Source organism: Carassius auratus, chromosome 21, assembly GCF_003368295.1.
Source record: "Carassius auratus strain Wakin chromosome 21, ASM336829v1, whole genome shotgun sequence".
Taxonomy (NCBI): Eukaryota; Metazoa; Chordata; class Actinopteri; order Cypriniformes; family Cyprinidae; genus Carassius; species Carassius auratus.
Genome location: NC_039263.1, coordinates 4,590,689 through 4,605,241, shown reverse-complemented (window position 1 = coordinate 4,605,241; position 14,553 = coordinate 4,590,689). Strand labels below are relative to the sequence as shown.

The window sequence follows — 14,553 nt, the reverse complement described above, 5'->3', positions numbered from 1 at the left end:
GTTCCCTAAGTGTGCTAACCGAGGTCATTAGAGGCAATAGGAGGGAAACCCCTGCTCTCCAAGCTATAATAAAAACAATAAATGTTCTTTCATGCATAGCCAGAACCAGCCAGACACACGGGTTGCCAAGTGCAGAACTTTTAAACTCAGTTTTTCTTTCACAGATTGGATCGAAATGTTTGCATGAACATGCATGCTTCCCAGAGTACGGTTTTGCAAATAGAGGGACTGTGTGTGTGTGCTTTTAGAAAGTGTAGGGTTTTGTTCTGTTTGGGCTTCAAATAGTAGCTAAATGAAGGGCCATATAGTGAAGTCTCTGAGTGTCTTATGCACAAGACACATAATTCATAAACATGTTTTGTTACAGCAGGTACAGCTGCATTATATAAAACTAATCCTAAGTGTTATCATTGGTGGAATATAATCGTCGAATATGGCGTAGTAGAATATAGTAGCTATATTCATGCTGTATGTTAAACCATTAGCCCGAGGCCTGCTGCCTCCCTCAGAGACACGAGGATGGAGCGCCACCGTGTGCTCCACGGAAGACATTACACTGAGGTCACTGTCCCATAATCAACTCCACAGGACACTATAAACACACCATTGATACACACACACAAACAACTACAGGGGCTCAAACGGAGGTTATATGATTATTAACATGATTATTTTCACACTAAGTTGGTGTTAAAAAGTAACTGCAAACTCAAGAGACGTGTTGTTACTTGTTAGAAAAGCTCTAGATTCATGCCTGCAGATGCAACATGGTTGAAATAATTTAAACACTCTTTGGCCAGTGTAAAAAATATCTTAGAACTGCTTTAAACCATTTAGTTTTTATGCACGTAAAAATGTAAATGATATGCAGATGAGGTTATGCATGGTAAAACAAGGCATTGTAAGCTCCATATATGGTGATTTCGGGGAGGAGTCGAGATGGAGACGCACACACGCTATCTTCCCCTGACTGGGATTGACGGATTTTTGCGCAGGTTCTGGTGTATGTATGGTTTTATAAATCCGAAAACTTTCGGACGTACGCAAAATCTAGCTTTTGTGCCTACATTCAATTTTAGGATGAAATCTAGTTTTATAAATGAGATCACAGCTCTTTCAACTCCTAACCCAGGTGAGATGCTTCTGATGATTTTTTTTTCTGGTTCAGGAGTGGCTTGGTTCTAAGAATGTGAAACCTGCAGCCCTTTTCCTGAAGACATCAGAGTGTGGTGACTCTTGATTACTGACTCCGACTTCAGTCCACTCCTTGTGAAGCTCTTCCAAGTTCTTGAATCGGCTTTTCCTAATAATCTACCCAAGACTGTGGTCATCACTGTTGCTTGTGCACCTTTTCCTACACTTTTTTTTTTCCTTCGTCAACTTTCTATGAATATATTTTGATACAGCACTCTGTGAACAGCTATAGCCCTTTCAGCAACTACCTTCTGTGGCTTCCCCTCCTTGTGGATGGTGATGATGAGGATCATCTTCTGGACAACTGTGAAGTCCGTAGTGTCTCCCATAATAGTGGTTACATGTTCTGAACTAGACTAAGAGGTACACAGTTATTTGGCTTGGTTCAATGCAATTAACAGTCTATTTTCTGTGATGCAGATAACTAATGTTTTAAGCCTATGGTTCGGAGAAAGACCCCACTGATTATCAGTGAAAATTAATATTATATATCAGACTGCATTAAATGCATGAAGACCTGACTGATTTACAAGCCAGTACAAATTAATCTCACTTCTTAACCATATAAACTTCACAGCCGTATTTATATTCTTTTTCAAATATGATCTCTATATTCTCCTGTATGAGAATGTATTTATATGTTTTGGGGGGGGAAGCTATCAATTCTTTAGTGAAATGGAGATAAATTTAATTAACTAAACCGATTTTCAATAAAACAAGTAATGCGTATAAATGAATGGGTGCCAGCAACCACTGAATACACACTGAAGGAAATAAGGCTCTTTTTTTTGTACAAAGTCAGATATGTTTCATTTCATTACAATTTCTGTATTTACAATAAAAATAAAAAAAATCCATTCAAATACATGAATGAAACCCAGGCAATATGGGTTTCATTTGGACATATACATATATAACCTGAACCACAACCATTTTCAGTCAGACTCGTGAACTCTGGACACTGACAGCTGGGTGAAGGTGGAAGAACAGGTTTCCACTGGACAAGTCTACTGTTAAATCCACTGCTGCAATGAGTCTCTGTTCACTCGGAGCCAGCCTCGGCATCTTTAGACTTTTTCTTCTTTTTCTTCTTCTTTGCGCTCTCCGTAACCTGTGTGTGAAGGAGTATGCTCCGAATTAGTGCAGTCAATCGAACAAAACAAAAAACTTTTATATTCAACATCAATTGCCTATTAATATATCTGGTTACATTTTCAGTTAAACTGAAAGTTAGCATCTTTTTAAACTAGCGTACTATTACTGAAGGCCACTGCTACTGATGTCTCAAATGCATCTTTCCCTGAATTTGTGTCATTAATTATAGCCATTAAACACTGAAGTCTAACAGTCATATTTAACAGGGTTTTTTTAGAAACATCACTCGCCTCAGTTTCTTCCTCTGCTGGAGCCTCAGCCTCTTCTGCCAGCTTCAGTTTCTTTTCTTTCTTCTTTTTCTTCTTCTCCTTCTTGATTTCCTCTTCAGTCTGTGTCTCCTGAGCGGCCGCCGCTTCACTCTCGCTTCCGCTCTCATCTCGTTTCCTCTAGAACAGCACAAGACACGTGGTTAGTTCAATACCAAACCAATGTGAAAGCGTGCATATGTACCCAAGCGCTCCAGAGATCATACCTTTGACGCCGTCGGCTCGGCCTCTGCACTCTTTTTCACCTTGGGTGTGCTAGGAGAGGAGAAATAAACTTCATTTAGTGCTGAACACATGCAGCTGACGAGTGTGCAGGAAGTGTGAGGGTTTGTCCACCGAGCTCAGAGGCTGTCCGGCACGCTGCAGACAGCACGGTCCTGGGCTCAGGGTTTGGCTTTAGCAGACAGACTCCCTCTAGGGTCACCGCAGACCAAAGAGGGATAACAGTCTGCAGAAGACGTGAGGCGAATCTCACATTAAAATTAATGCATCAACTTCAACCCAGATCTGTACGTCATCATACATCGACACAGATGCTGACAAACATCATACAGGACAACCAACTGAATGCAGTTAAAATGCCATAAAATTCAAGATATGCCAGCTAAAGTGCTCCTATATGGGTTTGACTTATATTAAGATCATATGATATAATTTATCAATACCACGAGCAAGAGTGCGGTTGTTCTTCCCCAAATATCTACCCGATTACAAAAGTGATTTTATACAATTCAATGAACCGTTTCATTTGACAACAATGATTGCGAGACTCATTCATAAAGACTCTTGCCTAGTTTCTGGATGAATTAGCCTTTTCAACATTTGCCTAGTTTTATGAAAATTCACCATGCAAAAAATAAAATTTATGAAAAATAAACACTTTGCAATTCTTAATGCAGTGTAAATGCACCTCAGTAAAGTAGTCTTCAAAAGTGCGTTAAATCTAAACACTTTACGTTATTTAGTGTGATGCTTCTCTTCTGTTTGGCAACAAATGTTTGGTTTTCCACCAAAATGGAGCTGTAATTTGTGCCAATACTACATTACTGACCTTAACACATCCTACCAGTCTATTTTGACATCAAAAGTAATTATATCATGCCATTACACAATTTTTTTTTTGATGCAACAGAAGGAAATTCTTAAATGTAATCTATTAGACTCCCTTAGGTTAACAAGGCATTGTAAGCTCCATATATGTTGATTTCGGGGAGGAGTCGAGATGGAGACGCACACACGCAATCTTCCCCTGACTGGGATTGACGGATTTTTGCGCAGGTTCTGGTGTATGCATGGTTTTATAAATCCGAAAACTTTTGGACGTACGCAAAATCTAGCTTTTGTGCCTACATTAAATTTTAGGATGAAATCTAGTTTTATAAACGAGATCACAGCTCTTTTAACTCCTAACCCAGGTGAGATGCTCCTGATGTTTTTCTGGTTCAGGAGTGGCTTGGTTCTAAGAATGTGAAACCTGCAGCCCTTTTCCTGAAGACATCGGAGTGTGGTGACTCTTGATTACTGACTCCGGCTTCAGTCCACTCCTTGTGAAGCTCTTCCAAGTTCTTGAATCTGCTTTTCCTAACAATCTTCCCAAGACTGTGGTCATCCCTGTTGCTTGTGCACCTTTTCCTACACTTTTTTTTTTTTCCTTCGTCAACTCTCTATGAATATATTTTGATACAGCACTCTGTGAACAGCTAGCCCTTTCAGCAACTAGCTTCTGTAGCTTCCCCTCCTTGTGGATGGTGATGATGATCATCTTCTGGACAACTGTGAAGTCCGTGGTCTTTCCCATAATTGTGGTTACATGTTCTGAACTAGACTAAGAGGTACACAGTTATTTGGCTTGGTTCAATGCATTAAAAGTCTATTTTCTGTGATGCAGATAACTAATGTTTTAAGCCTATGGTTCGGAGAAAGACCCCACTGATTATCAGTGAAAATTAATATTATATATCAGACTGCATTAAATGCATGAAGACCTGACTGATTTACAAGCCAGTAGAAATTAATCTCACTTCTTAACCATATAAACTTCACAGCCGTATTTTTATTCTTTTTCAAATATGATCTCTATATTCTCCTGTATGAGAATGTATTTATATGTTTTGGGGGGGAAGCTATCAATTCTTTAGTGAAATGGAGATCAAGTGAATTAACTAAACCAATTTTCAATAAAACAAATAACGCGTATAAATGAATGGGTGCCAGCAACCACTGAATACACACTGAAGGAAATAAGGCTCTTTTTTTTTGTACAAAGTCAGATATGTTTCATTTCATTACAACTTCTGTATTTACAATAAAAATAAAAAAAATCCATTCAAATACATGAATGAAACCCAGGCAATATGGGTTTCATTTGGACATATACATATATAACCTGAACCACAACCATTTTCAGTCAGACTCGTGAACTCTGGACACTGACAGCTGGGTGAAGGTGGAAGAACAGGTTTCCACTGGACAAGTCTACTGCTAAATCCACTGATGCAATGAGTCTCTGTTCACTCGGAGCCAGCCTCGGCATCTTTAGACTTTTTCTTCTTTTTCTTCTTCTTTGCGCTCTCCGTAACCTGTGTGTGAAGGAGTATGCTCCGAATTAGTGCAGTCAATCGAACAAAACAAAAAACATTTATATTCAACATCAATTGCCTAATAATATATCTGGTTACATTTTCAGTTAAACTAAAAGTTAGCATCTTTTTAAACTAGCGTACTATTACTGAAGGCCACTGGTACTGTTGTCTCAAATGCATCTTTCCCTGAATTTGTGTCATTAATTATAGCCATTAAACACTGAAGTCTAACAGTCATATTTAACAGTTTTTTTAGAAACACTCACCTCAGTTTCTTCCTCTGCTGGAGCCTCAGCCTCTTCTGCCAGCTTCAGTTTCTTTTCTTTCTTCTTTTTCTTCTTCTCCTTCTTGATTTCCTCTTCAGTCTGTGTCTCCTGAGCGGCCGCCGCTTCACTCTCGCTTCCGCTCTCATCTCGTTTCCTCTAGAACAGCAGACACGTGGTTAGTTCAACACCAAACCAAAGTGAAAGCGTGCATATGTACCCAAGCGCTCCAGAGATCATACCTTTGACGCCGTCGGCTCGGCCTCTGCACTCTTTTTCACCTTGGGTGTGCTAGGAGAGGAGAAATAAACTTAATTTAGTGCTGAACACATGCAGCTGACGAGTGTGCAGGAAGTGTGAGGGTTTGTCCACCGAGCCCAGAGGCTGTCCGGCACGCTGCAGACAGCACGGTCCTGGGCTCAGGGTTTGGCTTTAGCAGACAGACTCCCTCTAGGGTCACCGCAGACCAAAGAGGGATAACAGTCTGCAGGATTGTGCAGAAGACGTGAGGCGAATCTCACATTAAAATTAATGCATCCACTTCAACCCAGATCTGTACGTCATCATACATCGACACAGATGCTGACAAACATCATACAGGACAACCAACTGAATGCAGTTAAAATGCCATAAAATTCAAGATATGCCAGCTAAAGTGCTCCTATATGGGTTTGACTTATATTAAGATCATATGATATAATTTATCAATACCACGAGCAAGAGTGCGGTTGTTCTTCCCCAAATATCTACCCGATTACAAAAGTGATTTTATACAATTCAATGAACCGTTTCATTTGACAACAATGATTGCGAGACTCATTCATAAAGACTCTTGCCTAGTTTCTGGATGAATTAGCCTTTTCAACATTTGCCTAGTTTTATGAAAATTCACCATGCAAAAAATAAAATTTATGAAAAATAAACACTTTGCAATTCTTAATGCAGTGTAAATGCACCTCAGTAAAGTAGTCTTCAAAAGTGCGTTAAATCTAAACACTTTACGTTATTTAGTGTGATGCTTCTCTTCTGTTTGGCAACAAATGTTTGGTTTTCCACCAAAATGGAGCTGTAATTTGTGCCAATACTACATTACTGACCTTAACACATCCTACCAGTCTATTTTGACATCAAAAGTAATTATATCATGCCATTACACAATTTTTTTTTTGATGCAACAGAAGGAAATTCTTAAATGTAATCTATTAGACTCCCTTAGGTTCTCCATTTGAAAATGCACCATTTATTTAGAAGTAAAACCTTAAATACGGTCTCAGATGTAAGAGTACCTGTAGTCTACGTAGCCCTCTTTCCAGTCTGCAGGGGTGCTGCCGTTGGGCTTCCCATGTTTGTCTAGAAGTCCTTTCTGGATCATCATTTTCTTCTGACTGGCCTGAAATGCATGATTTTTTAGAAAGCATGTAAACACTGATTTCACCGATCAGCAACGAGGTTTCTCTGACGGTTTCTCACCTTCGGTCCAAGGCCCCATTTGCGCGGGTACGTGTCTCGCTCCATAATGACCCTCTTGATTTTAGCGACAACACCGTGGTCACATGTGGATATGACGGCAGTCGTCATCAGAGCAACCGCTGAGGAAACAAATAAAACTGAATTACTCAAATCTGCAAGACGCCACAGGACGGCGGTTCCTCTGAAGAGGTTTCTCACACAGCCATCAGTCTTGGGTGATAGATAGACGGTCATCTTTGCAGTAATGCTCATGCAATCTAGATCACATCATGTGGCTTCAAACGATGCATGCTGGGGTGGAGAGATGTTTTAACATTCACCTGTACAAATGGCTTCTCCCTTCGTGGTTATAACGACTATGTCTTGATTCACTTCGATCCCATCTTCATACCGCAGGACGCCTGGTAGCATGATCTTAGCACCGTAACATATCGCGTTCACCTGTTACACAAAAAACCTCATTAGACCGGACCAAACAAAACTAGTCTGGAATACAGAACTCATAAACCAGTTTCATACCGCGCTGTCCTTCATGACGATCCTCTTGTGGGAGATGAGGAGTTTTTCCAGAGGGTAGATCACTCTCCTCAGGTACGTCTCGTCTTTGTTGTGGTCAAACTGCCACTGGGCGTCCAACACGTCATGCATGGTCACCAGGTTATCCTTGGAGAAACAAACACCGCTATCAGCCAATGAATAAACTTTAAATGTGGGCTTCAAACGTCTTGCACCAGATGAATTAAGAGTTTTGGATGTAAACATTTAAACCTTTGCATTCTATGCAAGTAAATATTGTTTTTGTTCATGCAATTTAATACTAAGCCATAGTCTACTGTAGTTTAATCAGGGGTGTGCGATATGCAATTGCCATTTTAACAATGTGCAATTAGACATTGGTTTTTGCTAAATACTCAATTCAAACACCCCTAGAGCGCGCACGCATACTGTACATTAGTCTGAGAGTGTGCATTGAATCATGCAGTGAAAGAACACACTCGAAGTCTATTAAAATGCATTTAGAAAACAAAATTCAATATATGGGGACAGAAAATTTGTAGATTAATACTTCATATAGCCTAGTTAATCGATTTCACACAAGGGAGCCGTTTTTCTCCAAAAAATTACCATTATCAAAAGTTTTTTTTTTTTTTTTAACTTACATTTTCGACACCATATTGCTGAGCAACATGAGAATGATTCGTTCCTGAATGAATCGACTTTTTAAATGATTCGGTTGAATCGCAATGACTCACTTATTTACAGTGACTTGCTGCCACCTACTGGTGGGTTTAATCTCACATTCAAAAAATATTTTATTTAAATAATTTCAAACATCAGTATTCAACGTTTCACATTTAATACATAAATACGTTATGTATGCATTTGTAATTGCAGGTTAAATGCATTCATGTCCTGCATTAAACAGCGTGTAAAAACATCTAAACGCCACTTAAGACGCAGCTTCTGTATTGCAAAGATTAAGTTGTTAATACTGATTTAATTTGCTTGGTATCAGGCCAAATATCTCATTCCCCGATTAAACAAGAATTTTACTCAAAGACAACACAATAACACTCAGCAAAATATTTTCCTGTGAATATACCACACCCATAGGTTTAATGTAGGCTGAAGTTTGATGAAGGTGGTCAAAGCAGAACCACTTCATGTTTCTGATGTCATTCAGCCGTTTCTGTACCAAAGATAAATTACCAGAACTGGGGAGAAAGCCCAGAACTGAACTCAACACTTTGGAGAGCGAGAGAGTTCTCGACGTACCTTTTCTCCCATCACACCGGATCTGACGCGCCGCAGCTCCTGCATCTGTCCACCAACTCCCAGCAGCAGCCCCAGATGAACACACAGAGTCCGGATGTATGTTCCCGCTTCACAGCTCACCCAGAAAATACCTGCACGCCACGAGAGCACGCAATCACTCTCAAATCCCATACTTTTCAAACAAAGTCATTGCGGTGCATGAAAGCCATCAGCCATGGGTGATAGATAGCAGGTCATCTTTGCACTGAGTGCTAATGCAATCTACATCTCATCATGTGGCTTCAGAGTAAGAGTCAACATCCAACTGCATTCACAATACAACTGGGTGATACAACTAAAAACAAAAATCACAAGATTTTCCATATCAAATGCTAGTTATATTTACTTATGAAGTGTTGGGGAAAGTTACTTTTAAAAAGCAATGCATTAAAATGTTGCATTTTATACACATTTTATGCATTGCATTACTTGACACATGAGCAGGTTTTGCCGATTTGTTTTTGAATAAATACAAAATTATATTTTTGGTAACAGTAAAGACTCTTTAATTAGAAAGTAACTCATGCAATAAAATAATGAGTTGCTTTACTAGTCACTTGAAGAAATCCGTTTATGTAACTTTCTAATGAATTACCCCAACACTTATTAATGGGGGAAGGAAATGCTTTCCACTTATTAGACCATGAGAATATATATGATAACAATTTTACAACAAAACACTGCATTTTTATAGATTTTTTTGATGCACAACATGTGTAAAATAAAACTATTAAAAAATAGCTTGCATATATTTTTGCCAACCACTCTGTAATTGTAGCTTTGCGTGTTTGATAGCACTTTAGATTTTAATATAAAATATAAAATAGACCGATACAGATATATAGATTGTTATTATAGATTTGAGTGAGCGTCATGCGTGTTTGAATGTCCATAGATTATCGTTAAACAAATTATCACCCAGCCTTATTTTTTATAAAAAGTAAATAACAGAAACAAGGTGCAGATTTCATAAAACCCTCTGCAAGTTTCTACCTAGTCGTCTCTCAGGATCATATTCAATGAGCTTGCTCTCGTAGATGGTGCGCACTCGTAGCTGGCGCTTCACAGCGGCGATGAGCGGAGGCCTCTGGAACAGAGCTCCTGTCAGACACTCCAGAGCCTGCAGAGAGAAGCACACACACACACACTCAGACTCACACTTCCTGTCTCATCTACAGCCAGGCGGTCCCTGTGTACGTGATCAGATGTGTCTGCTCTTCTTCTGTGAAGCCGGGGCCTCCAAACCTGCATGAGGCTCCAGACCAGCGGCTGCAGAAGAACACTGCAGCTGAGAGCCGGAGACCAGAGCGAGAGAGGAGCCCGGAGACACTCAGAGAATGGATAAAACACGCTCATCATCTCACACACAACAGAGGACCGCCGCGCAGGACACCTACATCAATGTGCCGAATTAAGAAAACTTATTCAAGACATCAGGATCTCAAAGTCTGAAGGAGAAAGGTCTTTGGGGACACAATGTTGACTCAATTAGACTCAACAGCGTTTGCAGCATATTGTTAATTACCACAAACAAGAACTTCTCACTGGTTGATCTTTTGTGCCACACTAAACGCCTGTTAGACATTGTGTGTCATAGACTTTTTAATTTGAACAGTTGCATGCTATCAATGCAACAATATTTTTGTAAGGAGAGCAAAACGCTACTTGGTACAAAAAAAATAAATTAGTGCTCAAATCCTTCATATTTCTTCAATCTTATTTTAATAAGAATCTGATTAACAAAAGTCTTGAATGAGTTTTAACAGTTGTGTTGGACTCGTCCCACCCACCTTTACAGACCAACAATCAAAACTTTGCTGATTTTTTTTTTTTTTTAATCAAGAAAAAAGGTCTTTGTATAAATGCACAAATGTTCACGCTTGCTTGTTATATGGCATGCTTTTGCTGTGAAATATTTAAAGTTTTTTCTAGCTTTACTTGACTGCCCAGACATGCAAAATGCGCTGTATTAGGTTTAATCTTTCTGCCCACACAAATAACAGCACATGCACCAAACTAGATCATTTTGAGCCTCTGAATAAAATGATGCGACTCCTCACATATAGGGCTTCATATTCTCGCTTAATCATATCATATGAGCCTTTAAAGCCTCATGCATCAAAAAATACATATGCAGACATTTTAGCTTTTGCCTGAAGGCTCAATAAACCTTTGATTTTTCATATTTCAGGCTTCACAGGGTTAAAGGACCAGTCAAAATTAATTGTGGTATCCAACATCATGCGACAAGTGCTGTTGATGGAGCATAGAATATCCCCGTGTCACAATTACACACATCAGCTTGCTATAACATTTTTATTCATTAGAGTTTAAAACTTTTATTGGGACAAATTTCTTAGACAATAATACCTTTCTTTAGAATTAAAGAAAATATAATAATTCTAACACCAGTGTATATAAAGTCATTCTGCCCATCTGAACTAGTTTAAAGCCGAACACGGGTCCTACTTACCCTCGCTAGCTGGTGTTCGTTCTCTAGTGCATTGTGCAGCCGTACTATGCCCACATACTCTTTGCCTAAAAGCAACGGCACAAGAGTAGTAAGGAGAGGCCACTAGTTTTACTGTGTATAAACAAATCACATAACTCTCGAAGTGTTAGCGTAACGGAAGACCCACCGGCGCTCTGCTGAGACTTGACCAGCCGCGTGGCTCGCTCCACACACACGATCAGACACCCCGTGACTTTAGGGTCAAGAGTGCCACTGTGACCCGTTTTCTCCACGCGAAGAATCCTCTTGATCCAGGCGACGACTTCATGGGAAGAGGGGTTTGCAGGTTTGTCCAGATTAATGAACCCAGTCCTGGGCAGATGGATTTAAAAAAATAAATTATATAAACTTGCAGGAACTCAGGGTTCAACTCAAAATGCGTGCATTTTTTGGAGAAGCCATCAGTCAAGGGTGATAGATAGCAGGTCATCTTTGCACTGAGTGCTAATGCAATCTACGTAACATCATGTGGCTTCGTGTCATGACTAATACTTTAGGGATGTAACGATTCACTCAACTCCCCATGCAATATGATACACAATCTTTAGTTCAAGATGATTCTCACAATTTTAACAATTATATACAGGGCAAATTACTAATGAAAAGGTGCCTTTATTTCTCAGATATGCAAATTCACTTTCTACCAGCAGGTGGTGCTTATGAAACAGCAGAGACGAAGTGTTTAACCGTTTCTGAATCCATTCAGCCGATCTCAGGGTTTGGCTGTAGCACTTTTAGCTTAGCATAGATCATCGTATCTGATTAGCCCATTAACTTAGCATCTCGCTCAAATGACCGAAGAGTTTCTATATTTTTCACCTATTTAAAACTAGACTCTTCTGTAGTTACATAGTGTACTAAGCATAAGAGCGCCCTCTGGCCTTCGGATGGAAATTTACTACTGAACACAGAACCATGCATCAATCAAAGATGTGCAAATAGCAGCTTCAGTCTTATCACGATTGCAATTTCATTTTGATTTATCATGCAGCCCTATTTTAAACTCTTCTGAAGACCCCACACCCAACAGTATCATGAATCGTTTAACATCCTCACTTATCAATTTTCAACCAGCTTTGTTTACATCCCTAGAACTTCTTGATCTGGGATTTCCTACCTGACATAGTCATGTATGTTCCTCTTGAGTGGATTGGAGCCATGTGGCAGCGGAGTGTAATGAGCCGTCCTGATGTTGAGCTTATCGAAGTTCTGTAGATAAGCAGGTTTATAGGTCACAAGAACACAAAGCAGAAACACTATATAATAACCCAAGATTGCACGTGTGATCAGACACGTCTATTCGTCTTTGTCAGAGCCGGCCTGACCCTCGCACCAGTGTGTCAGATCCCGCCGCGGTCGACCCAATAGAACATTGGAGAAGCCGAGCAGAACCAGACCACTGTAACCCCACGGCCCAGAACGGACCGTACGGCCGGCGAGGGACAGAACCAGCGGCGCTCAGCGAATGGATAAACACGTTCATCACGCCACACGTGCACTTGGTGAAAGGATCTGTGGGTAAACAGACACCGACCTTCAGCAGTAACGGCCATTGAGACGTGTCCAAGCGTGCGACCTTAGATTCAGGTTTGATGAGGAAGTCTCCGCTTTCTTGAATCTCCTGATGGCGATAAATAAAAAATGTTGTATTAGAAAGTGGTGTTGTCGCAATACCAAAATTCAGTTCTACAATAGTTCTGTACAAGTCATCAATTCTGGAAACAAAGACAAAAACTAATACATTATCACACTAATACATCTATCTAGTGTTCCTGTAGCTCAATTGGTAGAGCATTGCATTTTCAAGCGCAAGGTTGGGGGTTCGATTCCCAGGGAACACATGATAGGTAAAATTTGATAGCTTGAATGCACTGGATGTCGCTTTGGATAAAAGCGTCTGCTAAATGCATAAATATTTTTTTCTTAGAAACAAGTAGCTAATATCGGTCTATTCAAGTGGATCATAGAGGGTTTCTTCAGGTTTTAGGACGATAAAACTTCACAAAAATGTCTCGCACTGCAAAATGGGATGTTTTTGCTCAGCATAGGTTCTCAAAAATCAAGACACTTTAAAATAATCTTATTTTCTATTAAACTAATCTGAATTAAGGGAATATTTTGTTCTGCATCTCACAACAAGATTTCATAATCTTCATTTTGTACAAAGGAAATCAAGTACCTTAAGATAAAGTCATCGGTTAACTTGTATAAAAAAAAAAATAAATTAAAAAAATCAAGGAAAACCCTGCAAATATTTCATTAGAACCACAAACAACTTAAATGTCTATTCATCTTGAACAAAAAAAAATAAAAAAAAGATTTCTTGTAAACATTTTCTTGTTGCATACCTAGTTATCACATTATCGAGATAACGTTTGTGTCAGCAGAGATTTATACTGACGGTATATCTATGCATGCAAGTTAAATGCTATGTAACCTAAAAAAAAAAAAAAAAAAAAAAATTAATAAACGTGCATGCACATTTTAAAAAGCATTACCCCAATTTCTCCTTCTGAGACCGTCTTTGTCTTCTTTTTCTTCTTAGCTGATCCAACTGAGGAAGAAATAAATATCCGTCACAAATCATTTAGTCATGATTATTAATTTAGTGAAAAGCAAAGCGAGTTAAACCGCACACAAAGCTTTAGTTGTAATGTTAGTTAGCACTAGCTACTGCTCCACGTGGCGCGCGCGGACAGCACGTGGCTCTCGGGTCCTGATCTACGAATACTTTACATTAAAGCACCGTTACTACAGACCACATTCCGTTATTTATTCGTTTTTTACATTGATTATATATAATTTTATAATTTTAAAAGGGCAAGATATCAGGCGTCCACGTGAGCAGAAATACACGTATTTTCCATAATACTTGCCAACTAACGACAGGTTAGGAAACATACTTTGAATCCATACGACTCCTAAATAAGTAATAATAGTTGTGTCAGTAAAACACAGTTCTAAAATTAGATGCATACACATAAATCTTGCATTTCTAAATTGATTCTCTTAACCGTGCGTAGGTTGAAGTTGAAAAATCATCTTTGGATCGATTTACAGTTACACTTCTTAAGCGCATCATATTTGTGAGTAAGAACACAAAGTAAAATATTTTAAGCAACATCACAGGAATCTTAACGTTAATTAAAATAACGCAAACGTGTGAAACATGGTCTTACTTTCTGTGTCCGCCATCTTCACTGCTGCTGCGCGCTTCAGAAGACCGAAGCACGTGTGAGACTGTGAGTGAGCGCGCATGCGTACTTCACTGCACAGATCTCACATCTCGGGGTAAG

General features: G+C 39.3%; 2 protein-coding genes and 5 non-coding genes across 7 annotated transcripts; all 7 read right to left on the bottom strand.

The window, feature by feature from the left end:
• Positions 1-1,959: 1,959 nt before the first annotated feature.
• Positions 1,960-3,034, bottom strand: LOC113038286 (H/ACA ribonucleoprotein complex subunit DKC1-like). The gene is made up of 3 exons (XM_026195596.1): positions 2,822-3,034; positions 2,580-2,735; positions 1,960-2,305 (listed from the first exon to the last, which is right to left on the bottom strand). The coding sequence occupies exons 1-3, from the start codon at positions 2,909-2,911 to the stop codon at positions 2,237-2,239; spliced, it is 315 nt and encodes a 104-aa protein (XP_026051381.1). The 5' UTR covers positions 2,912-3,034; the 3' UTR covers positions 1,960-2,236.
• Positions 3,035-4,847: 1,813 nt separating this feature from the next.
• Positions 4,848-14,534, bottom strand: LOC113038285 (H/ACA ribonucleoprotein complex subunit DKC1-like). Its single transcript, XM_026195595.1, has 15 exons — positions 14,437-14,534; positions 13,756-13,811; positions 12,792-12,878; positions 12,375-12,466; positions 11,385-11,569; positions 11,219-11,283; positions 9,739-9,865; positions 8,707-8,837; positions 7,450-7,593; positions 7,251-7,371; positions 6,931-7,049; positions 6,747-6,850; positions 5,703-5,751; positions 5,464-5,619; positions 4,848-5,194 (listed from the first exon to the last, which is right to left on the bottom strand). The coding sequence occupies exons 1-15, from the start codon at positions 14,513-14,515 to the stop codon at positions 5,126-5,128; spliced, it is 1,584 nt and encodes a 527-aa protein (XP_026051380.1). The 5' UTR covers positions 14,516-14,534; the 3' UTR covers positions 4,848-5,125.
• Positions 7,131-7,206, bottom strand: LOC113039247 (small nucleolar RNA SNORD83). The gene has a single exon (XR_003274920.1). It is a non-coding gene; the product is annotated as a small nucleolar RNA SNORD83 (small nucleolar RNA).
• On the bottom strand, positions 8,548-8,684 carry LOC113039251 (small nucleolar RNA SNORA36 family). The gene has a single exon (XR_003274924.1). It is a non-coding gene; the product is annotated as a small nucleolar RNA SNORA36 family (small nucleolar RNA).
• Positions 8,910-8,986, bottom strand: LOC113039246 (small nucleolar RNA SNORD83). The gene has a single exon (XR_003274919.1). It is a non-coding gene; the product is annotated as a small nucleolar RNA SNORD83 (small nucleolar RNA).
• Positions 11,654-11,730, bottom strand: LOC113039245 (small nucleolar RNA SNORD83). The gene has a single exon (XR_003274918.1). It is a non-coding gene; the product is annotated as a small nucleolar RNA SNORD83 (small nucleolar RNA).
• LOC113039256 (small nucleolar RNA SNORD17) lies at positions 12,540-12,748 on the bottom strand. Its single transcript, XR_003274929.1, has one exon. It is a non-coding gene; the product is annotated as a small nucleolar RNA SNORD17 (small nucleolar RNA).
• Positions 14,535-14,553: the final 19 nt, after the last annotated feature.

Bases quoted from the DNA above. Each gene is read 5' to 3' on its own strand.
- LOC113038286 (XM_026195596.1), bottom strand. From the start codon at position 2,911: ATGTGTTCAGCACTAAATGAAGTTTATTTCTCCTCTCCTAGCACACCC. The intron at 2,736-2,821 runs GTATGATCTCTG...GTGCTGTTCTAG, and splicing joins CCGAGCCGACGGCGTCAAAG to AGGAAACGAGATGAGAGCGG. The intron at 2,306-2,579 runs GCGAGTGATGTT...CTTCACACACAG, and splicing joins CAGCAGAGGAAGAAACTGAG to GTTACGGAGAGCGCAAAGAA.
- LOC113038285 (XM_026195595.1), bottom strand. From the start codon at position 14,515: ATGCGCGCTCACTCACAGTCTCACACGTGCTTCGGTCTTCTGAAGCGC. The intron at 11,284-11,384 runs GTGGGTCTTCCG...CGTTGCTTTTAG, and splicing joins CAAGTCTCAGCAGAGCGCCG to GCAAAGAGTATGTGGGCATA. The intron at 6,851-6,930 runs GTGAGAAACCGT...CATGCATTTCAG, and splicing joins AATGGGGCCTTGGACCGAAG to GCCAGTCAGAAGAAAATGAT.